A 22,133-nucleotide genomic window follows, 5' to 3' on the forward strand; every position below is an offset into this window, starting at 1 on the left:
GGGTTCGGGGTGGTTTATATACAGAATAACAGATACCCGGGAGTGAGTTACAGACTGGAATCTAATCGAGGGGTTCGGGGTGGTTTATATATAGAATAACAGATACCCGGGAGTGAGTTACAGACTGGAGTCTAATCGAGGGGTTCGGGGTGGTTTATATATAGAATAACAGATACCCGGGAGTGAGTTACAGACTGGAATCTAATCGAGGGGTTCGGGGTGGTTTATATATAGAATAACAGATACCCGGGAGTGAGTTACAGACTGGAGTCTAATCGAGGGGTTCGGGGTGGTTTATATATAGAATAACAGATACCCGGGAGTGAGTTACAGACTGGAATCTAATCGAGGGGTTCGGGGTGGTTTATATATAGAATAACAGATACCCGGGAGTGAGTTACAGACTGGAATCTAATCGAGGGGTTCGGGGTGGTTTATATACAGAATAACAGATACCCGGGAGTGAGTTACAGACTGCAATCTAATCGAGGGGTTCGGGGTGGTTTATATATAGAATAACAGATACCCGGGAGTGAGTTACAGACTGGAGTCTAATCGAGGGGTTCGGGGTGGTTTATATATAGAATAACAGATACCCGGGAGTGAGTTACAGACTGGAGTCTAATCGAGGGGTTCGGGGTGGTTTATATATAGAATAACAGATACCCGGGAGTGAGTTACAGACTGGAATCTAATCGAGGGGTTCGGGGTGGTTTATATACAGAATAACAGATACCCGGGAGTGAGTTACAGACTGGAATCTAATCGAGGGGTTCGGGGTGGTTTATATACAGAATAACAGATACCCGGGAGTGAGTTACAGACTGGAATCTAATCGAGGGGTTCGGGGTGGTTTATATACAGAATAACAGATACCCGGGAGTGAGTTACAGACTGGAATCTAATCGAGGGGTTCGGGGTGGTTTATATATAGAATAACAGATACCCGGGAGTGAGTTACAGACTGGAGTCTAATCGAGGGGTTCGGGGTGGTTTATATATAGAATAACAGATACCCGGGAGTGAGTTACAGACTGGAATCTAATCGAGGGGTTCGGGGTGGTTTATATATAGAATAACAGATACCCGGGAGTGAGTTACAGACTGGAGTCTAATCAAGGGGTTCGGGGTGGTTTATATATAGAATAACAGATACCCGGGAGTGAGTTACAGACTGGAATCTAATCGAGGGGTTCGGGGTGGTTTATATATAGAATAACAGATACCCGGGAGTGAGTTACAGACTGGAATCTAATCGAGGGGTTCGGGGTGGTTTATATATAGAATAACAGATACCCGGGAGTGAGTTACAGACTGGAATCTAATCGAGGGGTTCGGGGTGGTTTATATATAGAATAACAGATACCCGGGAGTGAGTTACAGACTGGAATCTAATCGAGGGGTTCGGGGTGGTTTATATACAGAATAACAGATACCCGGGAGTGAGTTACAGACTGGAATCTAATCGAGGGGTTCGGGGTGGTTTATATACAGAATAACAGATACCCGGGAGTGAGTTACAGACTGGAATCTAATCGAGGGGTTCGGGGTGGTTTATATATAGAATAACAGATACCCGGGAGTGAGTTACAGACTGGAGTCTAATCGAGGGGTTCGGGGTGGTTTATATATAGAATAACAGATACCCGGGAGTGAGTTACAGACTGGAATCTAATCGAGGGGTTCGGGGTGGTTTATATACAGAATAACAGATACCCGGGAGTGAGTTACAGACTGGAATCTAATCGAGGGGTTCGGGGTGGTTTATATACAGAATAACAGATACCCGGGAGTGAGTTACAGACTGGAATCTAATCGAGGGGTTCGGGGTGGTTTATATATAGAATAACAGATACCCGGGAGTGAGTTACAGACTGGAGTCTAATCGAGGGGTTCGGGGTGGTTTATATATAGAATAACAGATACCCGGGAGTGAGTTACAGACTGGAATCTAATCGAGGGGTTCGGGGTGGTTTATATACAGAATAACAGATACCCGGGAGTGAGTTACAGACTGGAATCTAATCGAGGGGTTCGGGGTGGTTTATATACAGAATAACAGATACCCGGGAGTGAGTTACAGACTGCAATCTAATCGAGGGGTTCGGGGTGGTTTATATACAGAATATCAGATACTCGGGCGTCAGTTACAGACTGGAATCTAATCGAGGGGTTCGGGGTGGTTTATATATAGAATAACAGATACCCGGGAGTGAGTTACAGACTGGAATCTGATCGAGGGGTTCGGGGTGGTTTATATACAGAATAACAGATACCCGGGAGTGAGTTACAGACTGGAATCTAATCGAGGGGTTCGGGGTGGTTTATATATAGAATAACAGATACCCGGGAGTGAGTTACATACTGGAATCTAATCGAGGGGTTCGGGGTGGTTTATATACAGAATAACAGATACCCGGGAGTGAGTTACAGACTGCAATCTAATCGAGGGGTTCGGGGTGGTTTATATATAGAATAACAGATACCCGGGAGTGAGTTACAGACTGGAGTCTAATCGAGGGGTTCGGGGTGGTTTATATATAGAATAACAGATACCCGGGAGTGAGTTACAGACTGGAGTCTAATCGAGGGGTTCGGGGTGGTTTATATATAGAATAACAGATACCCGGGAGTGAGTTACAGACTGGAATCTAATCGAGGGGTTCGGGGTGGTTTATATACAGAATAACAGATACCCGGGAGTGAGTTACAGACTGGAATCTAATCGAGGGGTTCGGGGTGGTTTATATACAGAATAACAGATACCCGGGAGTGAGTTACAGACTGGAATCTAATCGAGGGGTTCGGGGTGGTTTATATACAGAATAACAGATACCCGGGAGTGAGTTACAGACTGGAATCTAATCGAGGGGTTCGGGGTGGTTTATATATAGAATAACAGATACCCGGGAGTGAGTTACAGACTGCAATCTAATCGAGGGGTTCGGGGTGGTTTATATACAGAATAACAGATACCCGGGAGTGAGTTACAGACTGGAATCTAATCGAGGGGTTCGGGGTGGTTTATATATAGAATAACAGATACCCGGGAGTGAGTTACAGACTGGAGTCTAATCGAGGGGTTCGGGGTGGTTTATATATAGAATAACAGATACCCGGGAGTGAGTTACAGACTGGAATCTAATCGAGGGGTTCGGGGTGGTTTATATACAGAATAACAGATACCCGGGAGTGAGTTACAGACTGGAATCTAATCGAGGGGTTCGGGGTGGTTTATATACAGAATAACAGATACCCGGGAGTGAGTTACAGACTGCAATCTAATCGAGGGGTTCGGGGTGGTTTATATATAGAATAACAGATACCCGGGAGTGAGTTACAGACTGGAGTCTAATCGAGGGGTTCGGGGTGGTTTATATATAGAATAACAGATACCCGGGAGTGAGTTACAGACTGGAATCTAATCGAGGGGTTCGGGGTGGTTTATATACAGAATAACAGATACCCGGGAGTGAGTTACAGACTGGAATCTAATCGAGGGGTTCGGGGTGGTTTATATACAGAATATCAGATACTCGGGCGTCAGTTACAGGCTGGAATCTAATCGAGTGGTTCGGGGTGGTTTATATACAGAATAACAGATACCCGGGAGTGAGTTACAGACTGGAATCTAATCGAGGGTTTCGGGGTGGTTTATATACAGAATAACAGATACCCGGGAGTGAGTTACAGACTGCACTCTAATCGAGGGGTTCGGGGTGGTTTATATATAGAATAACAGATACCCGGGAGTGAGTTACAGACTGGAGTCTAATCGAGGGGTTCGGGGTGGTTTATATATAGAATAACAGATACCCGGGAGTGAGTTACAGACTGGAGTCTAATCGAGGGGTTCGGGGTGGTTTATATATAGAATAACAGATACCCGGGAGTGAGTTACAGACTGGAATCTAATCGAGGGGTTCGGGGTGGTTTATATACAGAATAACAGATACCCGGGAGTGAGTTACAGACTGGAATCTAATCGAGGGGTTCGGGGTGGTTTATATACAGAATAACAGATACCCGGGAGTGAGTTACAGACTGGAATCTAATCGAGGGGTTCGGGGTGGTTTATATATAGAATAACAGATACCCGGGAGTGAGTTACAGACTGGAGTCTAATCGAGGGGTTCGGGGTGGTTTATATATAGAATAACAGATACCCGGGAGTGAGTTACAGACTGGAATCTAATCGAGGGGTTCGGGGTGGTTTATATACAGAATAACAGATACCCGGGAGTGAGTTACAGACTGGAATCTAATCGAGGGGTTCGGGGTGGTTTATATATAGAATAACAGATACCCGGGAGTGAGTTACATACTGGAATCTAATCGAGGGGTTCGGGGTGGTTTATATACAGAATAACAGATACCCGGGAGTGAGTTACAGACTGCAATCTAATCGAGGGGTTCGGGGTGGTTTATATATAGAATAACAGATACCCGGGAGTGAGTTACAGACTGGAGTCTAATCGAGGGGTTCGGGGTGGTTTATATATAGAATAACAGATACCCGGGAGTGAGTTACAGACTGGAGTCTAATCGAGGGGTTCGGACTGGTTTATATATAGAATAACAGATACCCGGGAGTGAGTTACAGACTGGAATCTAATCGAGGGGTTCGGGCTGGTTTATATATAGAATAACAGATACCCGGGAGTGAGTTACAGACTGGAATCTAATCGAGGGGTTCGGGGTGGTTTATATACAGAATAACAGATACCCGGGAGTGAGTTACAGACTGGAATCTAATCGAGGGGTTCGGGGTGGTTTATATATAGAATAACAGATACCCGGGAGTGAGTTACAGACTGGAATCTAATCGAGGGGTTCGGGGTGGTTTATATATAGAATAACAGATACCCGGGAGTGAGTTACAAACTGGAATCTAATCGAGGGGTTCGGGGTGGTTTATATACAGAATAACAGATACCCGGGAGTGAGTTACAGACTGGAATCTAATCGAGGGGTTCGGGGTGGTTTATATACAGAATAACAGATACCCGGGAGTGAGTTACATACTGGAATCTAATCGAGGGGTTCGGGGTGGTTTATATACAGAATAACAGATACCCGGGAGTGAGTTACAGACTGGAATCTAATCGAGGGGTTCGGGGTGGTTTATTTACAGAATAACAGATACCCGGGAGTGAGTTACAGACTGGAATCTAATCGAGGGGTTCGGGGTGGTTTATATATAGAATAATAGATACCCGGGAGTGAGTTACAGACTGGAATCTAATCGAGGGGTTCGGGATGGTTTATATATAGAATAACAGATACCCGGGAGTCAGTTACAGACTGGAATCTAATCGAGGGGTTCAGAGTGGTTTATATATAGAATAACAGATACCCGGGAGTGAGTTACAGACTGGAATCTAATCGAGGGGTTCGGGGTGGTTTATATATAGAATAACAGATACCCGGGAGTGAGTTACAGACTGGAATCTAATCGAGGGGTTCGGGGTGGTTTATATATAGAATAACAGATACCCGGGAGTGAGTTACAGGCTGGAATCTAATCGAGGGGTTCGGGGTGGTTTATATACAGAATAACAGATACCCGGGAGTGAGTTACAGACTGGAATCTAATTGAGGGGTTCGGGGTGGTTTATATATAGAATAACAGATACCCGGGAGTGAGTTACAGACTGCAATCTAATCGAGGGGTTCGGGGTGGTTTATATATAGAATAACAGATACCCGGGAGTGAGTTACAGACTGGAATCTAATCGAGGGGTTCGGGGTAGTTTATATATAGAATAACAGATACCCGGGAGTGAGTTACAGACTGGAATCTAATCGAGGGGTTCGGGGTGGTTTATATATAGAATAACAGATACCCAGGAGTGAGTTACAGACTGGAATCTAATTGAGGGGTTCGGGGTAGTTTATATATAGAATAACAGATACCCGGGAGTGAGTTACAGACTGGAATCTAATCGAGGGGTTCGGGGTAGTTTATATATAGAATAACAGATACCCGGGAGTGAGTTATGTACTAGAATAGAAGCCTACAAGATTATGAGAGGCATGGACAGAGTGGATAGTCAGAAGCTTTTTCACAGGGTGGAAGTGTTAATTAGTTGGGGGGCGTAAGTTTAAGGAGTGAGGGGTAAAGTTTAAAGGAGATGTACAAGGCAAGTTTTTTACACAGAGGGTGGTGGGTGTCTGGAACTCGCTGCCGGGGGAGGTAGTGGAAGCAGATACGATAGTGAGTTTTAAGGGGCATCTGGACAAATCCATGAATAGGATGGGAATAGAGGGATATGGTCCCAGGAAGGGGTTTTAGTTCAGTGAGGCAGCATGGTCAGTGCAGGCCTGGAGGGCCGAAGGGCCTGTTCTTTGTGCTCTAGAATCTAATTGAGGAGTTCAGAATGGTTTATATATAGAATAACAGGTACCAGGAAGTGAATTAGCGACTGGAGTGGAGGGGTTTAGTGATGTTTTTATTGGATAATGGCTATGTTGGCATCAATGGGTTTCTGATGGACTGAGTGTCTTGATTTAACCTCCCCTCTCCGGATGGTGAAATATTGATTGGTTACTTTGCGTCTGTACTCTGCTGGGGATGACTCACTCCTGTCTCTGTCTTGTTTGGTTAACAGCAAACGAGTTTGTCCGTCACAATGCCTGGCAGTTAACCCGGGTCTATCCCAGCGGATTCCGAACTGATTCTTCAAACTTCAGCCCTCAGGAATTCTGGAACACAGGCTGCCAAATAGGTAAGAATCCCCAAACAGATACCAGCTCCCCGTGTCTGGAACTGTCCCATCAGAAGATTGTGTTTGACAATGTACACGCTTTGGGATTTCTCAATTGTGGTAGAAGGATTAAGCAGGCTTTAGTGATAAAAATAAACCAAGAAGTCATCCTGAATCTAACACTATTGATTATCCTAAAATGAGAAATATCTTAGAAACCTATTCTCTATAAGAAGCAATGCATATTCCTCGCCGATATCAAGGAGGGAGTCACACTGAGAGCCTGTTCTGTTCAGCCTAAAATCAGTCTTTAAGACAAAAGAGTTCTTGAAAGTGGAGTCATAGGTGGACAGAGTGGTGAAGAAGGCATTTGGCATGCTTGGTTTCATTGGTCAGAACATTGAATACAGGAGTTGGGACGTCTTGTTGAAGTTGTACAAGACATTGGTAAGGCCACAATTGGAATACTGTGCGCAATTCTGGTCACCCTATTATAGAAAGGGTATTATTAAACTAGAAAGAATGCAGAAAAGATTTACTAGGATGCTACCAGGACTTGATAGATTGAGCTATAAGGAGAGGCTGAATAGACTGGGACTTTTTTCACTAGAGCGTAGGAGGCTCTGGGTGATCTTATAGAGGGGCTTAATGAGTGGCAAAGATCAGCTAGATAGTCAATACCTTTTCCCAAAGGTAGGGGAGTCTAAAACTTGAGGGCATAGGTTTAAGGTGAGAGGGGAGAGATACAAAAGGGTCCAGAGGGGCAATTTTTTCACACAGAGGGTGGTGAGTGTCTGGAACAAGCTGCCAGAGGCAGTAGGAGAGGTGGGTACAATTTTATCTTTTACAAAGCATTTAGACAGTTACATGGGTAAGATGGGTATAGAGGGATATGGGCCAAATGTGGACAATTGGGACTGGCTTAGTGGTTAAAGAAAAAAAGGGTGGCATGGACAAGTTGGGCCGAAGGGCCTGATTCAATGCTGTAAATCTCTGTGACTCTATAACCTCTCCAGACAAGAAGAAACAAAGCTGTTCTCAGTAACTCAGTCCTCCACACTACCCGCTCACACACTCACAACTGCAAATTTTTAACTATTTCATTATCTCTCTCAGCAGACAGGAATTTATTTACTGTGTGGTTGGTGTGAGATATGAAATCCTGTTAGTAAATTATTGAAATTCCTCCTCTGTTAGTTATCCAATTCCCATTTGAAAGCTTTGATTGAACCAGTTTTCCCCACACACTCAGGCCGTGCATCCCAGACCCTAACCACTCGCTGGACAGAAATGTTTATCCTCGTGTTTCCAATTCTTCTTTTTAAATGCTTCTTAAATCTTTGCCTTCTCTCTCTCCACCTTTCCACCAATGTGTTCGCTGCAGCGGGACTGGAGAATCCCGGCTCCAGGCGAGGATGGAAATTCCATCTCCTTGTAACTGTGTTCTTTTTACCAGAGTGAATCACTTCACACTGATCTGTGTTAAATTTCACCTGCCACTTAGCTGGCCATTCCACTGAACTGCCCATGTCCTTTTGAAGTTCTCCACAATCCTCCTCCCAGCTCACAATACTCCCCAAGTTTCTCATCCACAAGTTCGGAAGTCGTGCCCCTGTCTCGGTCTTGGGAACCGCACTGTAAATCTTCCTCCCGTCAGAAACACAAATCTTCATCTCTTCTCCTTCTATCCAGGCCTCAGCCTGTTCTCTATCCCTGTTTGCTGCTGTCCCTTTCTCTCCTTGAGCTCTAACTGTGCTCACAAGTCTGTCATGTGGCACTTTATCAAATGTCTTCCTGAAATCCATATACACCAGATCAGCAGCATGCTCTTTATTAACCTGCCTGCAACAGCACCCAAACCTCAAGCCAGTTAGTTAAAAAGAATTTACCCTGAATAAATCCATGCTGTTTTCCTTCCTTCAGCTGCAGAGGGATTATTGATATGTTTATAGAGTCTTTGAGGTTTACAGCATGGAAACAGGCCCTTCAGCCCACTTGTCCATGCTCCCCTATTTTTAAGTTAGTCCCAATTTCCCACATTTGGCCCATATCCCTTGATACCCACCTTACCCGTGTTTGTGTGTGTAAATTTGAACATGCATGTACGGAGAGCTGAGACAGACATGATGGGCCCAATGGCCTCCTTCTGTATTGCAGCGTGTATGTGTGTATTCAGTGATATAGTTGGTAATGGTGGGTGGGGGGGTTACACAGTTCGATCCCATTGACACTCCAGCCATCATGTGGACTAATGTGGCATCTCCCGTTATCTCCCTTCGAGTGGCGTTGAATTTCCAGACAGCTGGTGAGGAGATGGATCTAAGTGACGGGCTCTTTAGTCGTAACGCTCACTGTGGCTTCGTGTTAAAACCCTGGTTTATGAGAACGATAGACTCGAACTTTGACCCCGAACATCCTCAAAATACAGCTGGTTACCGGCCACTCAATCTAACCATTCAGGTAAACTCTTCAAAATCTCCCTCTTGCTCTCTCACAATTTCACTGTTTTTCTCTCTCTCTCTCTCTCTTTTCTCTCTCTGTCTCTTTCTTTCTCTCTCTGTCTCTGTCTCTTTCTCTGTTTCTTTCTCTCAGTCTCCTTCTCTCGTTCTGTCTCTTTCTCTTTCTCTCGCTCTATCTCTTTCTCTCGTTCTGTCTCTTTCTCTCTCTCTATCTCTTTTCTCTCTCTTTCTCTTGCTCTGTCTCTTTCTCTCGCTCTGTCTCTCTCATTCATTCTTTTGCACTCTTTCTCTCTTGCTCTCCAAGTGAAAAGATTAGAGAATAATATCAGGTTGCACAAAATACTGGTGGGACAGTAAGCACTGAGTAGAGAATAGTAAGTTAATAGGTGGAGTCAGTGAAAGGGAGGGAGTATTGGAAGTCTAGGTCAGTGCTACTGTGTGTGTTTGTAACACACAGAGTGGAGTGAATAAGATTGCAGAGTTACAGGCGCAGATTGCATTGTCAATATATGATTTTGTGGTGGTAACAGATTCCAGGCTCAAGGAAGGACAGGACTGGGAGTTAAATATTTCTGAGGTGTTCAGCAAAGATAGGAAAGGAGGGAAAGGAATTGTGGAGCACTGCAGTGCTGGAGAAAGGGGATATCCCAGAGGATTCAAGGACAGAATCAATTAGTGATAAGGAACAAGAAGGGTGCAATGATATTGTTTGGTGAAGTCTGTAGACACCAACTAATGAGAAGGATGTAGAAGAATAAATCTGCAGGGAAATTACAGAGAGATGTAAACATTGTAGAGTAGGTATAATGAGGGACTTTAATGACCCGAATGTAGACGGAGGCAGTGGGAGTGTAAAGGGCGCAGAGAGACAAATGTTCCCCGTTTGTGCTCAGGAGAATTTTCTGCAGCAGAGCATCCAGTCCAACAAGAAAGGATGCACTACTGGACCCGGCTCTTGGAAATGAGGTGGGCCAAGTAGATCCAGTATCAGTGGAGGGACGTTTCAGAGACAGCGGTCATTGTGGTTTATGGTGATGGTAGAAAAGAGTAAAAGTAATTAACTGGGGGGAGAGCCGACTGCAATGGGGCAAGAACGGAGCTGGATAGACTGGGATGAAAGGTTGGTGAGAAAAGCTATAGTTCGGGTTACCTTTAAAACAGAAATGGTTCAGGCACAGTCACGGTGTATTTCCTGAAAAGGGAAAGGCAGGGCAACTGCTTGTGTGGAGTCTGCATGTTCTCCCCATGTCTGCGTGGGTTTCCTCCGGGTGGTCTGTTTTTCTCCCACAGTCTGAAAGGCGTGCTGGTTAAGGTGCATTGGCCACACTAAGTTCTCCTTCAAACAGATATCAGAGTGTGGCAACTAGGGGATTTTCACAGTAACTTCATTGCAGTGTTAATGTCAGCCAACTTGTGACACCAATGAGTAAACTTTAAAATCGACTTCAACAAATCCAGAACTCCCTGGGTGAAAAAGGAGGTTGAAATTAAATTGAAGAAAAGTGTGCTTATGACAGGTGAGAAAATACAACTGAGAACCAAGAAGAATCCAAAAGTTCGGAGGGGAGGCGAAACAAACATTGGAGAATCAATGAGTGATTATAAAAAAAGACCGACAGCCAACATAAAGGGGAATGTTAATGTTTTCCACAGACGTATAAATAGTAACGGGGTGGTAGGGTTGATGAGGCAAAGGGAATTTACACATCAGGCGGTGAGAATGGCTCAGTGAAATTAAGTGAATACATTGCACCAAGGTCTTTACCAAGGTGGCCAATGTGTCCAGGCCAGAAGAGGAAACTCTGTCATGAGAAGGGTTCAAAATTGATAAGGTGGCACAGTGGTTAGCACGGCTGCCTCACAACACCAGGGACCCGGGTTCGATTCCCAGCTCGGGTCACTGTCTGTGTGGAGTTTGCACGTTCTCCCCGTGTCTGCGTGGGTTTCCTCCGGGTGCTCCGGTTTCCTCCCAGTCCAAAGATGTGCAGGTTGGGTGGATTGGCCGTGCTAAATTACCCTTTAGTTTTATGGGGATTACCAGGGTAAATATGTGAGTCATGGGGATAAGGCCTGTTGGGATCATGGTCAGTGCAGACACAATGGGCCAAATGGCCCCCTTCTGCACTGCGGGGATTCGATGATTCTACGGCCCTTAGTATCAGGGGGATTAGTAGGAAGAGCGTCCAGATTGTTGGTGGTGGGTTCCCAGGTATCTGCCACCCTTGTCCTTCTAGATGGAAGAGGTGGTGGGTTTGGAAGCTGCTACCTAAGGAGTCTTGGTGAGTTCCTGCAGTGCATCTTATAGATGGTACACACGGCTGCTACTGTGTGTGGATGGTGGAGTGAAAATTAGAACAGCAGGCTATTATTGAAATGGTGATGGTTTGGGAAATGTTGATGTGCAGAGGGATCTGGGTGTCCGAGTACATCAGTCACTGAAAACAAGCATACAGCAAGCTGTTAAAAAGGCCAATGGTATGTTTGCCTTCATTGCAAGAGGACTTGAGTACAGGAGCAAGGATGTCTGACTGGAGATGTACAGGGCCTTGGTGAGTGAGACCACATCTGGAGTATTGTGTACAGTTTTGATCTCCTTATCTAAGAGGGAATCACCAGGCTGATTCCTGAGATGTCTGGATTGTCGTATGAGGAGAGATCGGGGTGATTGGGCCTATATTCTGGAATTTGGAAGAATGAGACAGGATCTAATTAAAATTCCGACAAGGAGGAACAGACTGGATTCGCGGAAGTTGTTTCCTCCGTGAGTTGTAACCGTAGCAGGCTCGAAGGGCTGAGTGGCCTACTCCTGCTCCTGTTTTCTGTGTTTCTATATTGGAGTTGATCGAATGTCTGGGAGCGGTGGTTAGACTCTCTCTTACTGGGAATGGTCATTGCCTGGAACGTGTGTGGCATAAATGATATTTGCCACTTGTCAGGCCAGCCTGGATATTGTCCAGGTCTCGCTGCATTTGGACACGGACTGTTTGAGTATCTGAGGAGTGGAGAATGGTGCTGAATGTTGTACAATCATCAGCGAACATTTGGAATTGGTCATTGGTGAAGCAGCTGAAGATTGCTGGGTCTCGGACACTCCCCTGAGGGTCTCCTGCAGAGATGTCCAGGGGCTGAGTGACTGAAACTTCCATAAACACAACCATTTCCCAATGTACCAGGTATGCTCCAATTAGTGGAGAGTTTGTCCCCTGATACCCACTGATTCCAGTTACACTGGGGCTCCTTGATGCCTCACTCGGTCGAATGTGGCCTTGATGTTAAAGGACTGTCACTCTCACCTCTGGAATTCAGCTCCTTTATCCATGTTTGAACCAAGGCTGGAATCGAGATCAGGAGCTGGGTGACCCTGGCAGGGTAAAGAACGTCACATTATACTTTCTTCACCCCCAGCTGCTCATCACCCCTAAGCAGAGCTTCTTTCCTAGTCCTGTCTATGTCGTTGGTACAAACATGGCCAAAAATATCTACTTCCTCCCCCTCCCACTGCAGGTTCCTTCCCAGCTCAGAGCTGGGACCCTGGCAGCCGGCAGGACTCTGGTTCTGGGCTATAGGGAGCGGTGTTTATCCCCCTGTCCCCACTGACAGTGACAATCCCATTGACAATACCCCTGTGACTGGCTTCCTGTATCATTGTCAGTCTGCAACCCCCACCCTCAAACCCCATAAACTGCCAAAACCTGAGCCTGTTAGACAATCGCAGAGGGTGGGACGCCCTCACTCCCTCTAACCCCCCCCTCACTCCCTTTCTCACTAACTGTCGCTCAAACACTCTCTCTCCCTCTATCCCTCGCTCCCTCACTCTCTCTCTCTCCCTCTCCTGCTCTCTTTCTCTTGCTTCGTCTTTTTTGCTCCGTCTCTTGCTCTCTCTCCCTCTCTCTCACTCCCTCTCTCTCACTCCCTCTCTCTCACTCCCTCTCTCTCCCTGTCTCTTCCTGTCTCTCTCCCCCTCTCTCTCCCCCTCTCTCTCATTCTCTCTCTTTCTCTCTCTCTCTTTCCCTCTCTTTCCCCCTCTTTCCCTCTTTCTCCCTCTCTTTCTTTCCCCTCTCTTTCTCTCTCCCTCTCTCTCTTCCTCTTTCTCTCTTGCTCTCCTCCCTCTCTCTTTCTCTTGCTCTCTCTCTCATTCTCTCTTTCTTTCTCTTTCTCTCTTTTTCTTGCTTTCTCTCTCTCTCATTCTCTCTCTCTTTCTCTCTTTTCCTCTCTCGCATTCTCTCTCTCATCCACTCTCTCTCTCTCTCTCTCTAGGTGATCAGTGCACAGCAACTGCCCAAAGTGGAGAACAGTAAGGAGGGTTCGATTGTGGATCCGTTGGTACGAGTGGAAATTCACGGTGTTCCCATGGACAACGCCAAGCAGGAAACGAAATACATCGATAATAATGGTACGCAGACTGGCAACCAATCACTATCCTCGCTTAGCCTGACAGATAACCAATAGCGAGTGCTAAAAACTCAGCCACTTAAACCGTGTTAAACTGAGTTCGATTCCTGACCCGGAGCCTGAGCTCTGGAACCTCTCCCGAAACCTCTCCATCTTCACCCCAGCAGCAGATAGGTTTAGGAGAGTCAGTAGATGTGTTCAGAATTCGGACGACTTTTGACAATGTGTGTCATCCCCATCAAACACTCCCAGGACAGGTACAGCACGGGGTTAGATACAGAGTAAAGCTCCCTCTACACTGTCCCCCCATCAAATACCCCCAGGACAGGTACAGCACGGGGTTAGATACAGAGTAAAGCTCCCTCTACACTGTCCCCCATCAAACACTCCCAGGACAGGTACAGCATGGGGTTAGATACAGAGTAAAGCTCCCTCTACACTGTCCCCTATCAAACACTCCCAGGACAGGTACAGCACAGGATTAGATACAGAGTAAAGCTCCCTCTACACTGTCCCCCCATCAAACACTCCCAGGATAGGGACAGCACGGGGTTAGATACAGAGTAAAGCTCCCTCTACACTGTCCCCCATCAAACACTCCCAGGACAGGTACAGCACGGGGTTAGATACAGAGTAAAGCTCCCTCTACACTGTCCCCCCATCAAACACTCCCAGGACAGGGACAGCACGGGGTTAGATACAGAGTAAAGCTCCCTCTACACTGTCCCCCATCAAACACTCCCAGGACAGGTACAGCACGGGGTTAGATACAGAGTAAAGCTCCCTCTACACTGTCCCCCATCAAACACTCCCAGGACAGGTACAGCACGGGGTTAGATACAGAGTAAAGCTCCCTCTACACTGTCCCCCCATCAAACACTCCCAGGACAGGTACAGCACGGGGTTAGATACAGAGTAAAGCTCCCTCTACACTGTCCCCCCATCAAATACCCCCAGGACAGGTACAGCACGGGGTTAGATACAGAGTAAAGCTCCCTCTACACTGTCCCCCATCAAACACTCCCAGGACAGGTACAGCACGGGGTTAGATACAGAGTAAAGCTCCCTCTACACTGTCCCCCCATCAAACACTCCCAGGACAGGGACAGCACGGGGTTAGATACAGAGTAAAGCTCCCTCTACACTGTCCCCCATCAAACACTCCCAGGACAGGTACAGCACGGGGTTAGATACAGAGTAAAGCTCCCTCTACACTGTCCCCCATCAAACACTCCCAGGACAGGTACAGCACGGGGTTAGATACAGAGTAAAGCTCCCTCTACACTGTCCCCCCATCAAACACTCCCAGGACAGGTACAGCATGGGGTTAGATACAGAGTAAAGCTCCCTCTACACTGTCCCCCATCAAACACTCCCAGGACAGGGACAGCACGGGGTTAGATACAGAGTAAAGCTCCCTCTACACTGTCCCCCCCATCAAACACTCCCAGGACAGGTACAGCACGGGGTTAGATACAGAGTAAAGCTCCCTCTACACTGTCCCCATCAAACACTCCCAGGACAGGTACAACACGGGGTTAGATACAGAGTAAAGCTCCCTCTACACTGTCCCCCATCAAACACTCCCAGGACAGGTACAGCACGGGGTTAGATACAGAGTAAAGCTCCCTCTACACTGTCCCCATCAAACACTCCCAGAACAGGTACAACACGGGGTTAGATACAGAGTAAAGCTCCCTCTACACTGTCCCCATCAAACACTCCCAGGACAGGTACAGCACGGGGTTAGATACAGAGTAAAGCTCCCTCTACACTGTCCCCATCAAACACTCCCAGGACAGGTACAGCACGGGGTTAGATACAGAGTAAAGCTCCCTCTTCACTGTCCCCCCATCAAACACTCCCAGGACAGGGACAGCACGGGGTTAGATACAGAGTAAAGCTCCCTCTTCACTGTCCCCCCATCAAACACTCCCAGGACAGGGACAGCACGGGGTTAGATACAGAATAAAGCTCCCTCTACACTGTCCCCCATCAAACACTCCCAGGACAGGTACAGCACGGGGTTAGATACAGAGTAAAGCTCCCTCTACACTGTCCCCATCAAACACTCCCAGGACAGGTACAGCACGGGGTTAGATTGAAACATAGAAAATACTTAAGGAAGAGTCAGGGTAGACGCAGGTAAGAGTTTCCCCTAGTTGAGGAGTCTAGAACCAGGGAGCACAATTTCAAAATAAGAAGGGGCATCACTTAAGATCCAGAAAAAGCGATGTTTCTTTACACAGAGAATTGTGAATCTTTGGAATTCTCTACAGCAGAGGATAGTGGAAGCTCAGCCATTGAGGGTATTTAAAACAGAGATACATTGCTGATGAACAATAACATAACGACTTATGCGGACAGTGGGTGTAAAAGGAATTGAAGTGTCCAATCAGCCATGATCATATTGAATGTAGGGCAGGCTCAATGGGCTGAATGGCCTCCTCATGTCTATTTACGAAGCGGCCAATGGCAGAGCTGGATTATTTGTCATTACACAGCACACCAGGTGGGGGCGCTGTCACACTGGGAAACGTCCCCACCTAGAGACAGAAAGGTGGAACTGCCACCCCGGACTGAGGGAAATCGGCCAGAGCGGAGCGTCCTGGCCAGGAATCGGAGCGGGCCAGGGGCGGACAATGGGAAGGTCCTGTGACCTTGGAAAGGATTTTACAGTTTCGACACGAGGCTGTCAAATCCCACCCAGAGGGAGAGGCAGAGAGAGAGAAAGGCTGAGATTTTCTGTTGCATTTGCCCCGAGACGGGGAAAATAAGGCCTGAGATCCATAGACCTTGCATGATTGCCCCTCCCAGCCTGTCACTGCCCCCCCGGTCACACACTGTGTGAGTGAGAGTGGGATTGAGTGTGTGAGTGGGAGTGAGAGTGAGAGTGAGTGTGAGTGACAGTGAGTGTGTGAGTGAGAGTGAGTGTGTGAGTGAGAGTGAGTGTGAGAGTGAGAGTGAGTGAGTGTGAGAGTGAGTGAGTGTGTGAGTGAGAGTGAGTGGGAGTGAGAGTGAGTGTGTGAGTGAGAGTGAGTGTGTGAGTGGGAGTGAGTGTGTGAGTGGGAGTGAGTGAGTGTGAGAGAGTGAGAGTGAGAGTGAGTGTGTGAGTGGGAGTGAGAGTGAGAGTGAGAGTGAGAGTGAGAGTGAGTGAGAGTGTGTGAGTGAGAGTGTGTGAGTGAGAGTGTGTGAGTGAGAGTGTGTGAGAGTGTGTGAGTGAGAGTGTGTGAGTGAGAGTGTGTGAGTGAGAGTGTGTGAGTGAGAGTGAGTGAGTGAGAGTGAGTGTGTGTGAGTGAGAGTGAGTGAGTGAGAGTGAGTGAGTGAGAGTGAGTGAGTGAGAGTGAGTGTGTGTGAGTGGGAGTGAGAGTGTGTGAGTGTGTGGGAGTGAGAGTGAGAGTGTGTGAACGCAGTCTGGTTTGTATCTGGTGTCCGCAGAGGCAAAAAGGAATTGTGGTTTATGTTTAAACAGGAACCACATTGTCAGGACTGTGTGGCTGTGTCAGGGGGAGGGAGGGAGGGGGAGAGGTTAATGGGCTGAATGGCCTCCTGTGCTGTAAGATTCTGAATTGTGGAGACTGTCTCCTGATTGGTGAATATTGCCCCTCTCCCTGTTGTGAGCAGGTTTTAACCCCGTGTGGTACGAGACTCTGAGTTTCATCGTTCACGTCCCTGACCTCGCTCTTGTCCGATTTGTGGTTGAAGATTATGACCTAACCTCGAAGAATGATTTTGTGGGTCAGTACACCCTCCCATTCAACATGATCAAGGAAGGTGAGTTATCCAACTGCCCACCCTTACTGACATAAAAAAATCCCACCTCTATCGCGCATCAAATCCCGAGAAAACCAGCTCATGAGAAATAGAACAGGATTGAGGCCATTCAGCCCATCGTGTTTCCTCCGCCATTCACTAAGACTGATCTGATTGTGTCTTTAACTCTACTTTCCTGCCTGTCCCCCATCCCCCGATATCCCTCATCAATCAAAAACTCCTTCTAACACAGCCTTGAATATATTCTCTGACCCACAGCCCCCACTGCTCTCTCGGGGTGGGAATTCCAGGAGAAGACATTCCTCCTCATCTCCATCTCCACTCCTTATCCTCAAACTGAGTTCCCCAATTAGAGATTCCTCAACAAGGGGAAATATCTCCTCATTTTGTGTCGGGTTGCCTCGCTTCCTTCTAAACTCCAATGCCTACAGGCCCAACCTACTCAACAATTCCTCATAAGACAATTCCTTCAACCCAGGAATCAGCCCAGTGAACTTTCCCTGAACTGCCTCCAATGCAAGGATGTTCCTCCCCGAGGGAGGAAGCTAAAACTGTGGACAGTACATCTAGTTGTGCCTTAAAAACTTGTAGCAAGACTTCCCCCCTTTTATACTCCATCATCCTTGCAATAAAGACCAACATGATCCTTACCTTCCTAATCACTCGCTGTGTCCACAGACTAACATTTCCTGATTTGTGTACCTGGACACCCAGATCCCTCTGTACCTCCGAGTTCTGCAATCTTTCTCCATTTCGAGGAGAGAGGGGCTAGGTGGGCTACTCCTGCTCCTATTTCTTATGTTCTTATTTTGCTGTTTTGCTGTTCTTTCTGCAGTGTGAACACATTCACATTTTCCCACATTATCCTCCATCTGCCAATTTTTTTGTCACTCACTTCCTTTGTCCCGTTGCTTTGAATCCTCCTCACAACTCGCCTTCCTCCCTATCTTTGTATCTTCAGCAAATTTGTCTGTAAAACCCTGTCGCTACATTCAGTGTCCTTAATATCGACCATAAACAGTTACAGCCACAGCACCGATCCTTGCGGCAGGCCAGGAGTTAGTTTGCCACCTAGAGAAATGACAAAGAACAAAGAACAACCCAGCACGGGAAACAGGCCCTTCGGCCCAACGAGCCCGCGCCGCCATCTTAACAAAGCATTTTCCTACACCTACCTTGCCCCGTGTGTATGCGAATGGTACCCCTCTTGTAACCAGATTCAGGGGAGAATAGTGTAGGGTATAGATAGACCCATTAATTCCGACTCTCTGTTTCCTGTTACTCAGCCAATCCCCACTCCGTTTGCTAATATATCTCTCCCAATGAGCTCTTATTTCATATATTAACCTTTTACGTGGCATTTTCTTCAAATCCCTTTAGCAATTTATTGAAATGGAGAGAGATTGCGGAGCTCGAATCCCTTTTGGAAATTTGCTGCTTCTCCGAGTTCCACCTTGTTTGTTAGACCCTGAATTTAGTAATATATTCAATTTCCTGAGTTTATCACGGACTCTGTATCCTTCTTGTAGAGATTTTCTTTCTCAATGGAACATAATCTCTGAGGATTAGGAAATATTCCCTTCAATGTCTGTCACTGTCTCTCTAATGTCTCATCTTTGTATCGATTTCCCATTCCATTTTAGCCAATCCTGTCTTCATGCCTTTCTCGATGTCTTTTATAAGAACAAAGAAAATTCCAGCACAGGAACAGGCCCTTCGGCCCTCCAAGCCTGCACCGACCATGCTGCCCGACTGAACTAAAACCCCCTACCCTTCCGGGGATCATATCCCTCTATTCCCATCCTATTCACATAGTTATCAAGATGCCCCTTAAAAGTCACTACCGTATAACATTGGATAACATTGGAATAGTTTAGGTTCGAGGGTCATTAGATTGGTTCCACTGGTCGGCGCAACATCGAGGGCCGAAGGGCCTGTACTGCGCTGTAATGTTCTATGTATCCAATTCCACTCCCTCCCCCGGCAACGAGACCCAGACACCCACCACCCTCTGTGTAAAAAACCTGCCTCATAAATCTCCTCTAAACATTGCCCCTCGCATCTTCAACCTGTAATCCCTAGTAATGGACTCTTCCACCCTGGGGAAAAAGCTTCTGACTATCCACTCTGTCCATGCCTCTCATAATCTTGTAGACTTCTGTCAGGTCTCCCCTCAACCTCCGTCGCTCCAGTGAGAACAAACCAAGTTTCTCCAACCTCTCCTCATAACTAATGCCCTCCATACCAGGGTAACATCCTGGTAAATCTTTTCTGTACCCTCTCCAAAGCCTCCACATCCTGTGTAGCGACCAGAATTGGACACTATGTTCCGAGTGCAGCCTAATTAAGATTCTATAAAGCTGGAACATGGCGGTCTTGATATGTTGAGAGAGCTCGGTCTTTCCTCCTTGGAGAGACGAAAGATGAGAGGTGACCTGATAGAGGTGTTGAGAGGTATAGATAGGATGGATTCTCGGAGGCTATTTCCCAGGGCTGAAATAAGAACATAAGAAATAGGAGCAGGAGTAGGCCATCTAGCCCTTCGAGCCTGCCCCGCCATTCAATAAGATCATGGCTGATCTGTCGTGGCTCAGTTCCACCTTCCCGCCCTCTCCCCATAACCCTTAATCCCCTCTCTTATCAAAAACCCATCAACCCGTGTCTTAAAAATATTTTGCGAGGCAGCCTCCACCACTTCAACGGGCAGAGAATTCCAGAGATTCACCACCCTTTGAGTGAAGAAGTTCCTCCTCAACTCCGTTCTAAACCACCCCCCCTTTATCTTGAGGCTGTGCCCCCTAGTCCTACTGTCTTTTTTGAGCAGGAAGAGTCTCTCCACCTCTATCCTATCCATCCCATTCATCATCTTATACGTCTCAATGAGATCTCCCCTCATTCTTCTAAACTCTAACGAGTACAAGCCTAGTTTATTCAGCCTCTCCTCATAGCTCAACCCTCTCAACTCCGATATCAGCCTAGTAAACCTCCTCTGCACTCCCTCCAAGGCCAAAATATCTTTGCGCAGGTGCGGCGCCCAAAACTGCACACAGTACTCCAGCTGCGGCCTCACTAATGCCCTCTACAGCTGCAGCAAGACCTCCCTACTTTTATATTCAATCCCCCTCGCTATGAAGGCCAGCATCCCATTTGCCTTCCTGACCACCTGCTGCACCTGCAGGCTGGGTTTTTGCGACTCATGCACAAGGACCCCGAGGTCCCTCTGCACCGTCGCCTGCTGCAGTTTTTCGCCCCGTAAGTAATAGTCCTTCCTACCATTATTCCTACCAAAGTGGACCACCTCACACTTGCCAACATTAAATTCCATTTGCCATTTCCTGGCCCATTCGCCCAGCCTATCTAGATCCTTCTGCAGACTCCCCACACCCTCCGCACAATTTGCCGTTCCCCCAATCTTGGTGTCATCAGCAAATTTCGACACCCTACACTCGGTTCCCTCCTCCAGATCATCTATATAAATGGTAAAAAGCTGAGGCCCCAGCACCGACCCCTGGGGCACTCCACTAGTCACCATCCGCCAATCCGAATAGCACCCGTTGACCCCCATTCTCTGCCTCCTATTTGACAACCAATCCTCTATCCACGCTAACACCCTACCCCCAACTCCATGTCCCTCGACCTTCTGCAATAACCTCTTGTGAGGTACTTTGTCAAACGCCTTCTGAAAATCTAGAAAGACCACATCCACTGGCTCTCCTCTATCCACCGCCCTAGACACATCCTCATAGAACTCCAGTAAATTTGTCAGACACGACTTCCCTTTAATGAAACCGTGCTGCGTCTGCTCTATCAAGCAATTCCCTTCAAGCTGCCTCGCAATTTCCTCCTTGATGATGGATTCTAACATTTTACCTACCACAGACGTTAAACTAACCGGCCTATAATTCCCCGCCTTTTGCCTGACACCCTTCTTAAACAACGGCGTAACATTAGCCGTTTTCCAATCATCCGGCACTTCCCCGGAATCCAGCGACGTCTGGAAAATAACCACCAAGGCATCCACTATCACCTCCGCCATTTCTTTCAGAACCCTCGGATGCATTCCATCCGGTCCTGGGGACTTGTCCACAATCAGCCCCTCCAGTCTGTCGAGCACCGCCACTCTAGTAACAGTAATGTCATTAAGACCCTCCAGTCCTACCACCTTTCCATTGCTAACACCCAGCAAATTATTCACGTCCTCCTCCGTGAAGACAGAAACAAAAAAGTTATTCAATACCTTAGCCATATCCCCATCCCCTACCACTAGGTCCCCTTTCTCATCCTCTAAAGGACCAACGTTCACCCTAGCCAGCCTCTTCCTTTTTATATATTTATAAAAACTCTTGCTATCCTTTCTTATATTAAGCGCTAGCCCAGCTTCATAGTTTCTCCTACCCTTCTTTATCAACTTCTTTGTCAATCTTTGTTGACATTTAAACCTCTCCCAGTCCTCTTCTCGCCCACTACTCTTAGCTACTCTAAATTCCTCCGCTTTTAACTTAACACTTTCCTTCACCTCCTTCGTTATCCACGGCTTATTACCTCTCCTCCTACGGTCCTTTTTGACCATCGGAATAAATTTCTGCTGAGCACCAAGAAAGATCTCCTTAAAGATCCTCCACTGCTCCTCAGCAGACCCTCCCTCCAACGCGCTCCCCCAGTCACTACGAGAGGACACAGGTTTAAGGTGCTGGGGAGTAGGTACAGAGGAGATGTTAGGGGTAAGTTTTTCACTCAGAGGGTAGTGAGTGAGTGGATTTGGCTGCCGGTGGTGGTGGTGGAGGCGAACTCGATAGGGTCT

At 47.0% G+C, this 22,133-nt stretch overlaps 1 protein-coding gene across 1 annotated transcript in view; it reads left to right on the plus strand.

The window, feature by feature from the left end:
• Nucleotides 1-22,133, plus strand: part of plcd4a (phospholipase C, delta 4a) — a 65,669-nt gene that overhangs the window by 41,014 nt on the left and 2,522 nt on the right. Inside the window, exons 11-14 of the mRNA XM_080199596.1 lie at nt 6,612-6,728; nt 8,989-9,167; nt 13,424-13,559; nt 17,183-17,332. Of these exons, the coding sequence (XP_080055722.1) occupies nt 6,612-6,728; nt 8,989-9,167; nt 13,424-13,559; nt 17,183-17,332 (582 nt within the window). The remainder of the gene's footprint in view (nt 1-6,611; nt 6,729-8,988; nt 9,168-13,423; nt 13,560-17,182; nt 17,333-22,133) is intronic.

The sequence above is a fragment of the Carcharhinus amblyrhynchos genome, chromosome 11 (assembly GCF_965287045.1).
Source record: "Carcharhinus amblyrhynchos chromosome 11, sCarAmb.v2.hapA, whole genome shotgun sequence".
Taxonomy (NCBI): domain Eukaryota; kingdom Metazoa; phylum Chordata; class Chondrichthyes; order Carcharhiniformes; family Carcharhinidae; genus Carcharhinus; species Carcharhinus amblyrhynchos.